The sequence below is a fragment of the Nicotiana sylvestris genome, chromosome 5 (assembly GCF_000393655.2).
Source record: "Nicotiana sylvestris chromosome 5, ASM39365v2, whole genome shotgun sequence".
NCBI classification, from domain to species: Eukaryota; Viridiplantae; Streptophyta; class Magnoliopsida; order Solanales; family Solanaceae; genus Nicotiana; species Nicotiana sylvestris.
This window is the reverse complement of record NC_091061.1, coordinates 105,552,353-105,570,660: the sequence shown is the minus strand read 5'-3', so window position 1 is coordinate 105,570,660 and position 18,308 is coordinate 105,552,353. Positions and strand designations below refer to the sequence as shown.

Here is an 18,308-nt window from a genome sequence, read left to right as displayed (position 1 = left end):
CTTAATAGATATACGAGGTATGAGACAAAGACACTAAGTTCGATCAAATCCGCAGCCTCTAAATAATATGCAAAGATGGGATTGAAGTTTTGAACTATATAGATCGAGGTGTCACTGAATGATCATTTGAGTTACTGGATTCAAAATATAATATTTATATGCATTTATTAGATTCTTAATAGATATACGAGGTATGAGACAAATACACTAAGTTCGACCAAATCCGCAGCCTCTAAATAAGTATTGTACTTGCAGTCACAAAATGGTTATTACATACACGATCATGATTTATGAAGTACAACAAAATTTTCGTTGAGGTATAACATAAATTATTAATATTTTGAGTAAATATTCCTGGAAAATAGCAGAAAGAAACATATAGAAAATTTTACATACGATTTTGTGGTTAACAAAATCACGTTGAAAATGATTGGTGGGGTATCATATCATTGTTGTAAATTCCTAATTTCAAGGAGAGGGAGTAAATTTCGGAGGAGAAAGGAGTTCAAAATCTCAAAATGTAAAGCTCTTTTCGCAAAGGAAAAAAAAAGGAAAGATAAAATATATTTGAAAGAAGTAGAGAGGACAAAAGAGTAAATAGACAGAACTGTCAACTTCCTCTTCCCCTATAAACATCAAAAACAGTTAATTATCAAAGCGGGGAGGAGAAGAGAAACTCAGAAAGAAAAAGAAAAGGGAATTAAAACCAATTGGCAGTTTGCCGGGAAGGTCACACACAAAAACTCCGGCATTCTGCCAAAGAATAATAATTAAACAAAAAAAAAAGATTGGTTCTCTGATTCCATTTTTTGGGATCAGGGAATCATTAATTTCATCCCCTTCTCACCCTTCCCATTTCACTTTTTTTAAAAAAAAAATTGCATGTATGCATATAGTCCTCACATGAATTCATTTCAATGATGTACTCATACATATATATGTATGATTCATATGAATGAAAATTATTTGAAGATTAGTGAGTTGTTGAAAGGAGGTTGTTATTGATTTGAGGTGAAATGGGATTGGAAGAAAGAGAAGGGAAAATGGAGGGGTGGCTTTACCTGATGAGGTTAAACAGGTTTGGACTGCAATATTCACGTAAAAGATACTTCATTCTTCAAGACAACTGCCTCAAGAGCTTCAAATCCATTCCCACTTCACCTAAAGAGGTACCTTCTACTTTCTTTATTTCATGCAATAGCTCTTTTAATTCATTTCCTTTTTCCCTTTCATGCAATAGCTCTTTTAATTCATTTCCTTTTTCCCTTTCATGCAATAACTCTTTTAATTCATGCAATAACTCTTTTAGCCGAGGGTCTATCGGAAACAACCTCCCTAGGGTAAGGTGTGCGTACACACTACCCTCCCCAGACCCCACTTGTGGGATTCCACTGGGTTGTTGTTGTTGTTGTTGTTGTTGTTGTTTTTCCCTTTCACTTTCAACATGTTTCTTAGTAAGGAGCATTTGAATGGTGTTATTTGAATTATATATGGATCCCTCTTTTGATCATTTTTCTGTTAATTTGAGTTTTTCTTATGTCAATATGCTTTTGCTGTGTCAGTGTATGTGTGTGTGGGGTTTTTTTTTTTTTTTTTTTTGGGGGGGGGGGTTATTGATTCTGGCTCCTTAAGTTTTTTTTTTCACTTGTTCTTTTCTGTTATTCTTGAACTCTTGCTTCCAATGTTCAATACAAGTTGGCACGTTGGGAGCTATTTAATTGTGGATGACATGGACAGTTTTAACTGTTTTAAAAAGGAAAAGAGCTGGTTAGTTGAAGTAGGATTATGTTGTAGTTCTTTTCTTTGGTGGATTAGTTTTCTAGATGGACTTTGCGATTCTTCTATAGTAACACAAAGTTTTGAATTCTTCTACGGGAATTTCCATAGTTTTGTTGCTTTTGATGTGTAATAGCCTGCTAAGATTCAATAAAAGAAGTGGAAGAATATACTCTACCTTTTACAAATCAGGCTTCAAGTTTATTGCCTTAAAGATAGTAGTACACCACTAAACAATAACTTTTTTGAGATAAGGATGATATGTAAAATATCATACAGAAATTTTAAGTACCTCAAGTTCTTGCTGGACTGCAGTTTCTTTGTTTAAACTGCATAATAGGAGACTAGTTCGATAATGCCTGTATTTCGAATGAGCAAACTCAGTAAAGAGAATATTACACTTACTTTCCATGTTGCAGAAACTGATTCCTCATATCTACATGTGCTTCTTTTGTGGCTTCTTACCAGGACTTACATTTGTTTGGCCTTTTAGATTGCATTTGTGTGAGAAGTACATATCTGACATTTCCTATGATATCAAATTCTCCAATAGCTAATTGATCTCGTTTGTATGTCAGGAACCAATAAGAAGTGCAATAATAGACTCTTGCATCCGTGTCACGGACAATGGAAGAGAGAGCTTTCATAGAAAAGTATGTGCTAAAACTTCAAAACGTATCATATTTTGAAAGATAAATCAAGGGTCCACCTTCTTTTGTTTTTTTTTTCCTTATTAAATGATCAGTTTCTCCTTGCAGGTTTTCTTCATTTTCACCTTGTATAACACCTCTGATCACAATGATCAGCTCAAGGTATGCTCCTTTTACAAAGTGAATTTCTTCTTTCAGGATAAAACACTCGAATACAAGGCTCTCTTTCACTTTTTTTTTTTTTTGTAGTTGGGAGCGTCCAGTCCAGAAGAGGCCGCCAGATGGATACATTGTTTAAAGGATGCTGCACTCAACCTGGAAAGAAGCTTACATGCTCCTTCAAGAAGAAAATGGCAACCTTTCAGGTTAACAATTGATTTTTTTTAACAGTTCATGCTCAAATTACTACTTCTAAAGCTTCATTTGATGTTCATATGCTGTCCTCTTTTTGTAACCAGATTCATATCTTCATGACGGGGAGAGTGGCATCTCTCTCATTTTAACTTAACTTACCATGTAACTGACCAGAAAACCTTATTCTTGTATAGACAGCTAACATACTAGAAATAGAGGAGACACCGAGCTAGTTCAGACAACTATTCTTAAGAAAGAATATGGAGCCTAACTGAGCATCAAAAGTTAGATAAGGATTATGCAACACCATATAAGGTGACAAAAAATCATTCTTTCAATTCTCGTGGAACACTCTAACACCCTACGCATGCTCAGACTGTATATATGGAGCGTAGATAACATAACAAGGGGGTCCAACACTAGGAAACACAATAACAGGGATTGGTCTAGCTCTGATACCATGTTAAGAAAATAGATCTTGGGCCTAACTCAACTGTGAAAGTTATCGCATGAATGAGGTGAAGATTGTCCACGGCCATATAATGAGACAACAACTCATTCTCTCAACCAATGTGAGACATTCTAACAATTATAAAATCAAATTCTCATAGTTCAGTAAAAGACCATATAATGAGACAACTGCTCATTCTCCAAATCAATGCTCCTTATGCTTACAGTCGCTCGTATTTCCTTCTTTCTCTAATTAGAGTTCAGTAAAAGACTGGTAACATTTGCATACAAACATGCATTCATTCCCCAAGAAAATCCATCAGTACAGTTGGTATATACAAAAACAACGATATGGGATACCCATAGTTTTATATATCGTGCCCCAGGTTAAGGCAAGGAACTTATGTTGCCTAGTCCATGCCATGCATTTTCAGTTGCTTTAGGGTTGGCAGTGGATACTCCAATTTTTAATAGGGTATATCAGTGTTTCTGTTAAATCTGATCCATATGTTAATGAAATACAACGCCCTTCAGTGATTGAATAGAACAACTAGAGGTTCTTGATGAAGAAAATAAGCTATTCCACCCACTAACCATTGGTTTGAATTGGATTCTCAAATTCTGTATAACAACCAAAATTGGTTTATTGTTCTACTTTAGGCCTGGGTGGCTTTATCGAGGTGGAGTAGGGCTTTGTTATGCTCTCAGTAACTTATGGAAATGAATTGTATCCTATGGTTTTTACAGGTTGAGCGTTTCAAAGAGGATGGCCCATAAGAGCTCCATCGATTCGACTGCTGCATCTTCTATGCATGTGGATGCAATGACATCTGATGTTCTTGCTCCTTCTCCATGGAAGATATTTGGCTGTCAAAATGGTAGGGATTATTCTTTTATACTATATATCCAAAAGAAGAAGCATAGTCTTCATATTGCTTCAGACAGAAATTGTAGATGTCTATGTTATTTTTTCCCACAGGCTTGCGGCTATTTAAAGAAGGGAAGGACAAAGGTCCGAACGGGAAGGTTTGTGCTAATTATATCTGTTGTGTCCGAGTTTCCTGATTTTAAGTAGATATTTTCCTTGGTATAAGAAATAGTTTTGCATCTCAGCATCGGGATGGTTCTCCAGCAGTAATGGCGGTGGGCGTGATTGAAGGAACATCTGAAGCCATTTTCCGCACACTCATGTGTCTTGGTCCCTCAAGATCAGAGTAAGATTTCTAACTCTTCTTCCAGTTCTTTCAATTACTCGGCATATACATGTACCACTAACAATTTTGGGCTTCTATGTGGTTCTTTTCGGATGACTAATATAGACCACCTAAATGAAGTTGAATGATGTTATGTATCTTTAGGATATTTGTTCATGTATTTGCAATTTGAAAAGGAAGACTTTGGATACTTTTTTTTTTTTTGCAGATGGGACTTCTCTTTCTACAGAGGCTGTGTGGTTGAGCACCTCGATGGTCATACAGATATAGTACACATTCAACTATATAACCATTGGCTGCCGTGGTGAGGCTCATAACTCTTATAAATTTGACCTCACAATGTAAGCTTGGATTAACTCTCATTTTGCAGGGGATCAAAAAGAAGAGATTTGCTCCTACGTCGTTACTGGAGAAGAGAGGATGATGGCACATATGGTAATCAAAGAAATGAATATAAACTTGTCAAATTTTATTTCCATATGCTAAGTTTTACTCTGTGTATATGCAGTTATTCTCTATCATTCTGTCATCCACAGCAAGTGTCCGCCACAAAATGGATATGTCCGTGCCTGCATTAAAAGTAATGTATGCTTTAACTTTGAACTTTTAATCTGCATTTGAAATGTTAATTTAGCTCCATTTAATTTGCTTCTCTAGTTGAATGTTCTTATTTTATGGGAAGGTTAACTTTCCTTGAGTACAGGGTGTCAGCAGCATTCACACTAGTTCATTTTCTCATTTGTCAGTTTTTTTTTTTCCAAATCATTTGTCAGTTAAATAAGCACTGTAGCAGAGCATTCTGAGTATTTGTCCACAGTTTACAAACGTCGACGAGATAATAGCTGTGATTGTCTGGCATATTTCCTTATCTGGAACAATCAATAGAGAGAAAAGAACGGTTTAAAAGTTTTCCAAAATTGTGATCTTACTGACAAAGTAAAAAAAGGTATATGAAATATAAATCTTTCGGATAAGACCCTAGATAAAAAGGATGAAAGAAAGTCATGAATTTCCCACAGAAGCTAAAGCACACTCTCTACATAAAAGAAGTGTAAGCGAATACTAAGTCATTTAGTAGTTTTCTGTTTCCGTCCTACTTTCACATGCCTACAACCAGGGGCAGAGCTATATAGAGCTGAATCTCCTTCGTCGGAAAAATTTATTACAAAAATGGCACAAATATGAATTTTTTTGTTATATATAAAATGCTGAATCCCTTTTTCTAGTATAATGGCAAACGAAGGTTCAAAATTGCTTTAGGCCACAAGTTCAAATCTTGAGCATCACATTCTTGTAAAAACGGCAGCCTAGTGCACTAAGCTCCCGCTATGCGCGGGGTCCGGGGAAGGGCCGGACCATAAGGGTATATTGTACGCAGCCTTACCCTGCATTCTGAAATCCCCTTGCATAAATTCCTAGTAATAATGTCCTTGTAATACTTTCATTTCAATTTTTTGTCCTTTAATCTGATCTTGATTGCCTTTTCTGTTTCCTAAAACTATATATTTCAATGAAGGCCGGCACGATTTCCCTTACACTTCTATTCATAAACATTCTTTTTTTCTGTTTTCCTTTTTGGAATCGTTCAGGTGGTGGACATGTTATAACTCCAACCAAACACGGTAAACCATCTATTGTAAAGCACATGCTTGCTATTGATTGGAAGTTCTGGAAACCTTATTTGAAGAAAGGGGCCTCAGTATCGATAACAATCCGCGTCCTCGAGAGAATTGCTGGTAGGCACAAATAAGAAATGGACATTTTATTTCATTTTATCATTCTACTTCTCCTTGGTGCATGTTTTCGCCTGAAATGACTGGTCTGTGCTCTTTTACTTTGCAGCACTAAGAGAGATGTTCAGAGCAAAGGAAGGGAACTACTTCTCGGAATTGTCACCAGCTGCGCTAACAAGGGATATTGATCTGCCTGTTAGTGAAAAGGAAGAGATCAAAACAGAAGTTGATTATAAAATGATCGAGGATGACAAAGTGACAAATGATGGAAAAAATCCAGCATCCTCAAATCTCACGGGATTGGATGATGCGGCTGATGAGTTTTATGATGTTCCTGAACCTTCAGACGACGAACACTCAGACCATGCTTGGACTTCCAATGCAAGTCCAGAAGTGGGTTTTATGGTACCCTCTGGTCTCTAAATTTTTAAATAGCTTTTTATTTTATTGAATTATATTTTAAATGGTTAATTGTCCAATTAATTTGCGTATTCCCTTGTTTAAGCCTACCAAAATATGTAAAGTATCAAGTTGTTTCATAACAAGGTTCTTTCATATTGTAATATGCAGGACTCGTTCCACACAAAATTGACCACTGCAAATATTGTGAAAAAATTACATGATCTTGCAGGTTAGTGTTGTTTGACTAAAAGGCAGTTATGAGCTGGAAATAACCAATACATTATAATTGTTACTCTGACATAGTTAATATATCTTGTTTACATTTTCAAATGTTGCAGTCCAGAAAAAGGGTTATATGGACTTGCAAGAAATGGCTCGGGAAGAGAGTGTGTCATTGTGCTATGGAGCAACTCTTCCAAAAGATCAAAGTTTTAATATGCCTTGCAGTTGGGCTGCTGCGGATCCATCATCATTTTTGATTCGCGCTGAAAGCTACCTGGCAGACCAGGAAAAGGTTGTCTCAGCAAATTAATCAATGTGGTTTAGTACTTTCTTTCAGCGAAGAATAAATGTCCAGTTCAATAACAAGCTTGTCTTACAATAGTCAATCTTAGTATTTCAAACACTTGCTATTGTTGCCCTTTCTTCCTTTTTTACACAATAAAATGAAAGAAATAACGTTCAGAGATTCAGTTCTTAAGTAGCAACCTTACTATATGCTTCTGCATGCTATGATCCCTACCCTCAACAACAAAATTAGAGAAGCTCTGATAGAACCGGAAAGAGTTGAAAGATTTAAAGCTTCTCTAGTTTATCATCTGATGGTGATTGTAATAGTTGTAATACTTAGGATTGAAGCATTGCCTGAGTACCGTGTTATGTGGTTCATATTCTTTCCTCGTTATTGAATTCTGATAAGTTTATCCTTCTCTATTAGGTTAAGGCAAAGAGTACCTTAATGCAGATGGTTGCAGCCGATTGGTTAAGATCTGACAGGCGTGAAGATGACCTTGCCGGTCGCCCAGGAAGCATAGTTCAGGTACTTTCTTGTTCTTGAAAAAATAAAACCAGTCAATATATGCATGTTTCATATCTCAAACTTTTTGTTGGCAATGTTTAGAGATATGCTGCTCAGGGTAGGCCGGAGTTCTTTTTTATCATCAACATCCAGGTGATTACTGCATGCTGCTTATATATAATCATCATAGACTTAACAGTTAATTTTACTGATTGGTATTTGTTAAATGGGTCAGGTTCCAGGAGCAACCACTTATAATCTTGCTCTATATTACATGTTGAGATCTCCTTTGGAAGAAACACCCTTACTCGAGCGTTTTATCAGTGGAGATGATTCTTTTAGGAATTCAAGGTTTAAGCTCATACCATACATCTCCAAGGTTGGTTCTTTTGGTGTGAAGCAAGATTTTAACTATCTGAAGTTCATTAATCCACTTCAACTTTCGTTACTTGAACATACAATCATATATATATATATATACTATATCGTACATAGGGATCCTGGATAGTGAAGCAGAGCGTTGGTAAGAAAGCTTGCTTGGTCGGTCAAGCATTGGAAGTGCATTATTTCCGGGGAAGAAATTATTTAGAGGTAAGAGTACTGCAAAGCTCTTTTTGTGTTTTATGCTCTCATATCAAGTATTGACAATTTGTGTTGAATTTTCAGCTTGGCATTGATGTTGGATCATCAACAGTTGCAAGGGGTGTGGTCAGTCTTGTTCTTGGTTACTTAAACAATCTTGTTATTGAAATGGCATTTCTGATACAGGTAAAAACCACTGTCTTTCTACTGAAATTATTTACGTCCTGTTATCTTGTTTTTGAACAACACTGCTATTCATACTGCATGAAAAGGCTAGTTTATGCAAATATATGATTTTTTCCCCAGGGTAATACACCAGAAGAACTCCCAGAATTCCTTCTGGGGACTTGTCGACTGAACCATCTGGACGTTTCCAAATCGATTCCAACTGACTCCGTAAGCATCAGCTAAACAAAAATTATTTTTCTGAGAAGTTGCATTATTGCAGGGATTTATTGATCTACTGCAGAAGAATGAAGAGATAGGTAAAGGGAGATTCAAAGTTCAAATTGATTAATTCATGTATAGGCATTCCTTTACATCAAGTTATACTTGAGTTTTGAAGTATATATTTGTTGATTTTTATTTGAAGGTGAGGGCTATACAATCTGTAAATGTTTCTCCTCATCAAATAAAGCTTCCATTCTTTGAATGTACACATTCTTCAATAAGTACTCATGTTAGCTTTTATATTTCTAGGAGGAGATACATTATTTTACCAATTTTTGTTTTGGGGTACACTACCATTCTAATTTTATAGATAATAATTATCTTACGTCAAAGAATTGTAAATCCTAAATTATTTGATTCTGTGTACTGATGAACATTTTGTATAACCCAAAAAATTAGATCTAGATTTTTGTACTATTAGATTTATAGAACAAGGGGACCTAGTACTTTTATGTTGGATATTAAATGTGTGCTATTAGATAAGAATATCCTAGAACAATAATGGAGCAATAAAGGCTTGAAAACGTAAAAGATAGCAATAAATGATAATAAATGGCGTTTAAGTAATAAATGGGACAAAGTTCACCCGACAAGAGTGAGATTTTCCACTAAGCTTTCTGACAATGATGGATAATAATAAGCAGTTGAATATTCCGATTCTTCTTGGATCGAGAGAGAAAGATAAGAAAAAAAGTGTAAAGTTAGGCTTTGTATGTATTCAATAAAAAGAGAATCTTCAGAGAAAATGTCAATGATGTTCTTTACAAAAAAATGTTTGATCCCTTTCTAGAACTACATCCCTTTCTATTTATAAGAGTACATGGGCCAAAAAATACTAGATAATACAACGGAAAGGAATATTCACTACAATATTCTCTAGGAAAACTAAATCTTAAAACTAGTTGTTACTGTGCGCCGAAAACGGATGCTCGCCCTTGTCTTCCATTAAACCACCTCGACCTCGACGACAATTTGTCTTCTCACATGACCTTGCCCTTTTGGGGTCAGGTCGATACGTCACAACGTTGACACATCACAATCTTCAAAGGCTTTATCACTGTTGACCAGATCAAATGCGTGAAATGAAGCTTTTCACCTATATAGTTAGTCCCTCTGCTTGTTGAGGTCATACTTTGGAATGGACTGGATAAGTGGATAATATAGGTCGTAGTCGTCGTCAGAGACGGATGACGTAGTGTTACATGGGCCGCTTATTTGAAACTCATGTTGTCATGATTTTCCCGGGTGACCTTTGGAGAGAACCTGATGTAGATGGGACGTGATGTCATTCATCATGATGACGCCGATTTCGATGCGTTGCATCAGGACACGTGCAACTCGCCGGTTGGTTCTGCCGTTTCGCCTCCTACTGTAATCATGACGAGTCCCCTCGAATCCCAAGGTTCGTTCATTATAAAAGAAGGGTGATCACCGATTCTGAATCTTTCTTTCACTTTTATTGTCGAAATTTCTTTCATCTTCTTCCTAAACTTCCTTTCTCTGTTTATTGCTTCTAAAGCCTTCTTTCATTTTTTCAGACCTTTCACTTCTTTAAATTTCCCGAATCTTACAACCATGTCTAACTTGTCTTCTGATGTAAATGAGGAGATTCAAGCTACTACACTGGCTGTCGTGGCCTTCGTCCGCGGAGGAGATGCCATATCCACCGTTGAAGTGGAGGCTCCTCCCTCAGTGGAAGAGATTATTCCTCGTAACCCCGATGCGAAACCATACTTGCAACGGCAATTGGAGGCGGTGGTAGTGGCTGAAGTTTTTCGATCCTCTTTGACGGCCAAGTGTTTAGCGGAGTTCAAGGACACGTTTGGCATCCCTGACCAAGTAAAGATCGTACCCACGGACAAGGACGAAGTGTATACCGACCATCCAAGGTACTGCGCCCTTTACGCCTACCCCTTCACCATCGGCTACTCTCTTCCTTTTCCGCCTTTGGTGGAGGAATTCTGCTGCTACTACCGTGTCTGCCCCATCCAACTTGCGCCCTTGGTCAAGATATTGTCAAAATTCGCCGAATTGGCCGATGTTGAGATCACTCTTCGACATAATGTACACTTGTTTATGCCAACCTTCTATTGCGGTAAGATGTTAAATATTCGCCACCGTGGAAGCAAATCCCTCGTTGTCAAGACGGATGACAAGGGTAGTCAACAATTTTGGCTCAACTTCTTTTATGTCAAGATCGAGTTTGTTGTGGCTGACGTCGCAGACTTTCCTGAGGCTTGGAACCACGCCCGTAAGTGCTTTTACTTTTCTGCGTTTCCTCATGAGATTGTGTGTTTTAACTTTACGAATTAACTCTTCTCGTTTTTGTAGCTACTGCTCGTAGCCTCCAGCTGGTGACGCACCTCGCCAACGGGGTTAGGCAAGCCCTTCCTTGCACTGTGGGGATTCGTGATTGGTCGAGCTTTTGGCAGAGATACAAACCGACTCCCCTCCGAAAGGTAACGTCGTTCTTTGGATGTTGTTATATTTGTACTTCCCCATTTTATTGTGCTCATCTTTATGTTTCTTTCTAGGCCCCACCAAGGAGGTTGCTTAAAAGAACCTGGCACCGATGCCATCTTTTAGGAGAAGGAGGGGCGTTGCTTCCTCTACTCCTTCCCCCATTTCAACATCTACGACCGTTCTTCCTTTGGCTCCTCCTTGTATTGAAGATGAGAAAGTTTCTCCGCGTGATACGGACCAGAGGCCTAGGAAGAGGAAAGTCATAGATGGGGGAGACGGTATATCAGTGGCAGTTGACTTGTCGAAAGTCTCTCCCGAGATCGCGGTGCAAGTTACCGTGGCAACATTGGCCAAGAGAGGTATAGGGGCAGCCTCAGATGTGCCTAGCTTGGAGGGATTTGATGTTGTTGCTTCCTTCGACTTGAAGAGGATGAGGAGTCGTGAATGTTGTTGTTGATGATCCCGCTCGTCCCGGGTGTAGGGCGGCTTTGTCTTCCGACTCAGCCCAGGAAGTTTCCCATGCTGACCAGGGGAATGGCTAGATGCACGGCCGAATAAGACGATGAGCACGCTGAGTTTATTGGCGACGAGTCTGACTCTGACCTCGACCCTGCGCTGAGGTTAAAGAAAAAAGTGTGAGATCAATTTCCTTATTACCTACTAAGTTTCAATTTACTTCCTCTTTCCTTTTGCGACTTGAAACTTAAAAGGAAACCTTTTTTTTTTTTTACCTTTTTTTAATTTTATTTTAAGTATGCTATAAAGGTTCAAGCTTCTTCGTCCTTTCTCTTAATGAATTATGAGTTTCAATAATCTAAGACAATCTTTTATGAAAATTTGGTCGGTTCATATTTTTAGTAGGAGGGGCAAATGGGTTGTTTAGGCTGTATTTGGGCGGGTAAAAATGGACTGACTCAATAAATGGGTCAATGTCAACCCTGCTCAAACTTCATTTGGGTCAAGATGGGCTAAACAATGAGTTGTAACACAATCCACCAACTTGGTCCAAATCTTTATAATATTTCAACTTATAAACAAATCAAAACTCAATGTTATTAATAAAAAAAAGTATTAAAATATTAGTCGACTAAGATATAATATAACTATAAAATCTATTAAATATTTTGGTACAAAAAAGTAACTCGTAGCTGGTGAGTTAAAATTATATTCATCATAAATGGACTTGGAATAATGGAAATTTAAATTAAGAAATAAATATTAGATTTAGAGCCTGTTTGACCAAGCTTCTCGGATGCCAAAAGTACTTTTTTTGTCAACAAAGTACTTTTTGAAAATTTAAGGTGCTTGGCCAAAATAAAAAAGTACTTCTGGCCAAAGCAGAAGTAGTTTTTCTACTTTTGGGAAAAAACAGAAAATTCTAGCTTCTTCCAAGAAGCAGAAGCAGAAAATTAATTTATTCAAGACAAAATTATCCTCGCTATAAATTTATATTTTCCAAAAATTATCCTTTACATTTTCTTTTCTTATATATATATAACTTTTCTACCATCAGATACATGAATCATGTAAACTTTACAAATTCGTTTTTTTGTCTTTTCATTTGTTTTTGCTTCTTTCGCTTGGATAGTATGTAAACTTTTCAAATTCATTTAAATATTTAGTACGTATGTTTACTTTATGTTTATATTTTAACTAAATTAAATAAAAAAATAATAACAGTCTCTTATAATAAATATTTAAATTTATTTATCTTTTTATAATAATTATAAAATTTGGTACTATTCTTTTTGGTAATTTGACACTCAAAAGCACTTTTTATACAGATTGGTCAAATACAATTTGTTTATCAAATACTGTAAAAAGTACTTCTTAAATGAATTGGTCAAACACAAATTATTATTTTTCAAAATAAGCAGTTTTTGACAGCTTGGCCAAACGAGCTCTTAATCTGGTAATGAGTACTTTCAGAAATATAGATGCCCTAACACAGGCGTACGTTTATCTTAATTCCATTATACAAAAGCATAGTAAATATTCGACAAGTAATTAATTATTTTTGAAAACTTGGAAAATTACTTGTGATTGAACTGCATCTCGTAAATGAATTTGAATAAATTGGATTAGATCTTGTAGTGTTGTTCAAATATTTAGGCATTCTTAAACAGGGTGCACATGTTTTGTAATTTGTCACCCTTTCTTAAACATCTGTTAACGTAAGATTTTCTTTTTCTTACTAATAAGAAAGTAAAAAATGAAAACATATGATCACTACAGCTGTTTCTCAAAGAGAAATTTTCACACATCACTATTGTTTAGTGGTTATTAGCTAGTTATAACTATCATTTACTATATTATTTCCTATAGCTATGTTTTCAGTTTTTTTAAAGTGTATTCGATGTATTTAAGCTACTGTATTCATGAATACAATAGCAAAACTCGGCGTGAAACGGGGGATTCCAGCTAGACAATTATTGTATTCGACTATATACACGACATGTATTTGTGAATACAATAACATAAATAGCGCAAATCGTGGTCTATTCAGCTATTTTTAAATGGAAAGTGAATCAATTAACACAATATACTCTTAATATAACTCAACTAACTCAATTACATCACCCATAATCTGTATTTGACGCGAAATATGCTGAATATTTTTTCCCGCCGATAAATACAACAAAACAGAGCAACCGCCGAGTTTCTAATCCTTCCCTTTTCTGTTGATATCGTTCGTGGGTGTTTCTGTTTTCAACCAATAAAATTCGAGATTCATCTATAGTGCAAAAACATATGAATACATACTACAGTTACATTTGAATACATACATTATATTAATTAATATATATATATATATATATATATATATATATATATATATATATATATATATATATGAATACATTCATGGAATACAGCGAGACAATGAATACAATGAAATACAACACGATTCATTGAAATACAATGAAAAAAACGACAATGAAATACATAGAAATACAACGAGATATATTGAAATACAATTAAAAAAAGATAACAGAATCTTCAAGTTGCTCAGCCCCAAACTCCGTCGTCTTTATTCAAGAACAGCCTTAATATCGTCTCGTCGAGAGGGCTGCGATTCTGACTCGAAACGTCACTGTTCCCGTTTCGATCAAGAACCCTTGGTGAGGAAAGGTTTGTTAGGTTGGGTTTTTATGATATGGGAGAGGTAGTGGCAGAGAAATGGCGTGAAGAGGAAGAGGAATTATTTCACGAGTTTGTATTTTCCAATCCTGCTTCACTAGGCAGGAATTTCAGGAACCAACTTGCTATTGAATTTTCTTTACGGAGCAGGAGAGAACTCGTTAGCTATTAACAAAGCGTTGAGAGAGAGAGTGGAGAAAAATCTGAAAGAATGGGAGAGAAAAATAATACAAAGCGTATTTTATAGCTTAAGGGTAGGAAGTGACCATAAATAGATATTTAGCTATAAAAATCAAAAGGTAGCTATGAAATATAATTTTTTTAAAAGGGTATTTATTTAAAATAAATAAGGTATCAACCTTTGATATAGGAGGTAAAAATTCATTTCTCAAATACCCACCATTCTGTCTTTGTGCAAAAGATACAAAAGAGTTCTACAAAAAGTGGATGGAAGAAATTATTCACGGGTCAGGTTTGGGCTAAATTATAGGCTGATTTGGGCTAGAAAAATAAATGGGTTTAGTTGGGTTGTGCCCAAACTCAGCCCATCATTAATATATCTGATGCCCAACTCATTAAAATTTGGACGGGTTGGGCGAGTCAAATGATTTGGGCTGAATTTGACACCTCTAATTTTTAGTAAGATTTTGATTTAAAAAGTTAAATAAAACAAGAAAGACAAGGCCATGATCTGAAAAAATTAAAATTATTAATAAGATGTGAGAAACTGATTTTTAGAGAGTAAACGATGAGAAAAGAGAGTAAAGAAAGATGAAAAGGGAGAAGAGAAACTAATGAAAGTGGTACATTTTAGAGCTTAAAGAGGTCAAGCCATTGATAATCACAGCTGAGCAGAAAGTATAGTTTTTTTCTATTTATCCCTTTAAAATCTTATTTTTGTGTCCTATACATTTTCACCCTTAAGATGCTCAATGGTTTCTTTTCTGGCTCAGGTTATAAATATGATGTTTTTATAGGGCTAAACAAATCGATTTTGACTTTATTAGTTTTTCTATGAATAAGTTGCAAATATTTTTTTAACAATCAGTAGTAGTGGCTGCAAACTTATGATATGTTCAGGGTATCTGCTATCTAAATCTCATATTTTATGTTGTGATACCATATAAATGTATGTAAACATGCATTAGCTGAATTCTTACATGCACGTGCTATTACTGTGCATATAGTTTCTATTATTTGTATTAAATTGTCATTCTTTGGGTTAAGACTTGAGAAGAAAATTGAAAAGTATAAAGTTTTTCAGTCGAATATATAATTCGTAAATTTTACGTGTTCTCTTTGAGTGAAATCCGTAGTGAACATAAGAACCTCAAACCCTAGCTACATATTTCACTATTAACCCCCAAAATTAGTTTCCTTAACAAAAGAAAACGTAAATTTTAAGTTTTTGTGGTTTTTATTAGACTTTGTCATTATTTTGCTAGCGATTCTGTGGAGCTTTAAGTGTTCGATTCTGTGGAAACTAATTTGCAATATGAAAATTAGTAAAAGGCAGAAGCAGATATATATGTGCCTGAGATTCATGGTCATTATATTCATTAACTTTGAGTCAGTTCCAGAAACTTGGCGTTGCAATTTTTCTCCTAAGAATTCCATATGTTCAGTTCATTTATATTCATCATGTTTATGGGACAATATTTATGAGCATATTTCATTCAAGTTGTTCATTTTTCCAAAGTTAATATTCGTTATGCATGCAGAGAATTGCATGCAGTTTCATGTAAAGGAAAGGTATATGATGTGGATGAAGAAAATGCCAGCAACTGAGGCGGTCCAACATCCATTGTATGTGAAATATTCAAGTTACAGGAATTAATTTTTGAAATATGTGAAATAAATACATTAGCAGTTAGATAAAAGACAATTTGAATGTTTTTACTAATGCCTTGATGTTTATCGTTGTGTTATTTACATAATATCCAGCAATTAGTATACAGATGCATACGATTTGATAATGACTTACATACATCAGCTTTTAGTATTAATTTGAAGTTTCATATTAAAACAAGGTTGATAAAAAATAATTGTTCCAACTTTCACAATATTGGGCATGTGTTGGCACGTACCATCACTGCCTAGTACTAAAAGAAATGTAAGTCTTGAATTATTTGAATCTACTATAGAATTAAAATATTTTTTTAGGAAAAAAAAAACATGGCCAAACCTAGGTAATATGCTACTCCATAAGTTAACTATGAGCTGTAATTTTGAAACCCTTTCGGGGCTTTCTATCATCTAAAGCAGAATAATGTATCACTTTTTTTTTGCATCGGTTATCCCTGAAGGACTGATCTTTTAAAAATTATTGTTGTTTTTTATTTTATTGCGAAAATATGTATCTATTTTGTGTGTGTTGCAATTGTTTTTCTTCGCCAAGAACACCATAAATTATTCAGTTTTGGAAATTTGAATTTCTTATTTTGGGTTAAAATTAGAAGTTAATGGTTAATTATTATAAAAATCATTCAGAGTTTATTATCCATACTTAAATTTTGTTTAAATTCTAATAATTTACTTTAAAATATCAAAGCTCCATTGTTGGTCCTTAGAAAGTGTTGAAGAAGACAAACTAGGTCTTCTTAATTTTGTATTATTTGATTAAATTGGTATTGGAGATCGTTTGTGTTGGTATTTAGAGGCTTTGTTTCAAATTTGAGATTATTTGGAGCGAATTTGGGGTTCTTAGATCGAAATTGGAATTGCATTTTTGAAGAACACGTTGATCAACATAGATTTTTTATTTCAACCAGATAGACTGTGGTGAATAATTTAACATATGAGTTCAATGCACATAATATAAAGTCATGTCAATCGAGTAGATTGGTAAATAATCAAATAAGAATAAAGTCATATCAATCCGGTAGAGTTTATGAATAATTTAATATATAGGTCTAATACAAATAACACAAAGTCGTACCAATATAATAAAATAAGATGAACAATTGAGCAGTCACAGTTCATCCCAATCAGATAGAGTTAATGAACCATTAACAATATAGGAAGAGGAAACATAGCATGAAATCTACCAATCTAACAAGCAATAAGTATGTGAGTGCGAAGATTATTTTTTAAATACTTAATATAAGGGAATTAATCAGTTCCTTATATGGTCATTCCCATAAATCACATTTTTACATGACATAGTAATATAATATAGTGTAGTTTTAGTAACTTTGACGAGAACAAAGTTTTAGGGTATGTTCCATGAAGGAAAATATTTTTCTGAAAATAGGTAGTTTCTTACTTATTTTTTAGTATTTGTTTAGGTAGCAGAAAATATATTTTTTTAAAATAAATAATTTAAACAAATATTATGGGAGAGGAAATGGTAAGGGTGGGGAAGCATGATTGGTCGGGGTCTAGGGGCAGAGGTGGCGATGGGCGAGGTTAGAAGGGGTGGTCAGGGGAGGGGTTGGGAGTAGGGGTGGTGTGTGTGGGGTAGGGTTGGGGCAAGTGGGGTTAGGGGTTGGGAGTGGGTGATGGGGGTGGAGGGTAGAGGGTGGTGATGGAGAATAGGGCGGGAAAGGCTGAAAAAGACTTTTGCAAAATAAAAACAATTAAAATATTTAAGCCAATCAAACATGGGAAAATTAAAAATATGTTTCCTTTCATTCCAAAAATACCCTTAGATTCTAAATTTTAGATTTCATTGAAACTTACTTTTAAACCGTAAGTTACGCTTGGCTTACCCTTCAAATATATAAATTAATTTTGGAAATGCGGTTGGTTTCCTTTTTCTCTAAGGACCATCCACGGTGGAGTAGAACCAATAACATAGTCACTTCTTGATTGCTAAACTAACTGTCTAAGGAGCCGAGACAGTGTGATTTACTTTAAGATTACACAACTTTGGAACAGTCTTGAACATATTTTGAACATAGGGTTGGCCAATCCAGTGGGGCCAAATTAAATTCCAAAATTACTGTTACGTGACTTGATCACGTAAAATATAAAAGCTATTGAATTTTTAATTCAAAAGTCATCATTTTTCATTTTAGGTGACTTTAAAATTGATTAGCTTTTCCATGTCATACACTTTGTTGGGCTTTCAGAA

General features: G+C 35.2%; 1 protein-coding gene across 2 annotated transcripts; it reads left to right on the top strand.

Moving 5' to 3' along the window:
- The first annotated feature begins 551 nt into the window (after nt 1-551).
- Nucleotides 552-8,831, top strand: LOC104238698 (protein ENHANCED DISEASE RESISTANCE 2-like). Of its 2 annotated transcripts, none has more exons than XM_070174569.1 (20): nt 552-1,169; nt 2,355-2,429; nt 2,535-2,588; nt 2,676-2,791; nt 3,978-4,108; nt 4,210-4,256; nt 4,344-4,444; nt 4,653-4,748; nt 4,815-4,879; nt 4,953-5,024; nt 6,034-6,180; nt 6,287-6,570; nt 6,748-6,808; nt 6,918-7,093; nt 7,517-7,618; nt 7,700-7,750; nt 7,833-7,976; nt 8,093-8,188; nt 8,264-8,365; nt 8,486-8,831. In XM_070174569.1, the coding sequence occupies exons 1-20, from the start codon at nt 1,017-1,019 to the stop codon at nt 8,588-8,590; spliced, it is 2,178 nt and encodes a 725-aa protein (XP_070030670.1). In that variant the 5' UTR covers nt 552-1,016; the 3' UTR covers nt 8,591-8,831. The 2 variants fall into 2 exon arrangements, with proteins under 2 accessions (XP_070030670.1, XP_009791442.1); XM_009793140.2 differs by having other exon boundaries at nt 6,287-6,582.
- Nucleotides 8,832-18,308: the final 9,477 nt, after the last annotated feature.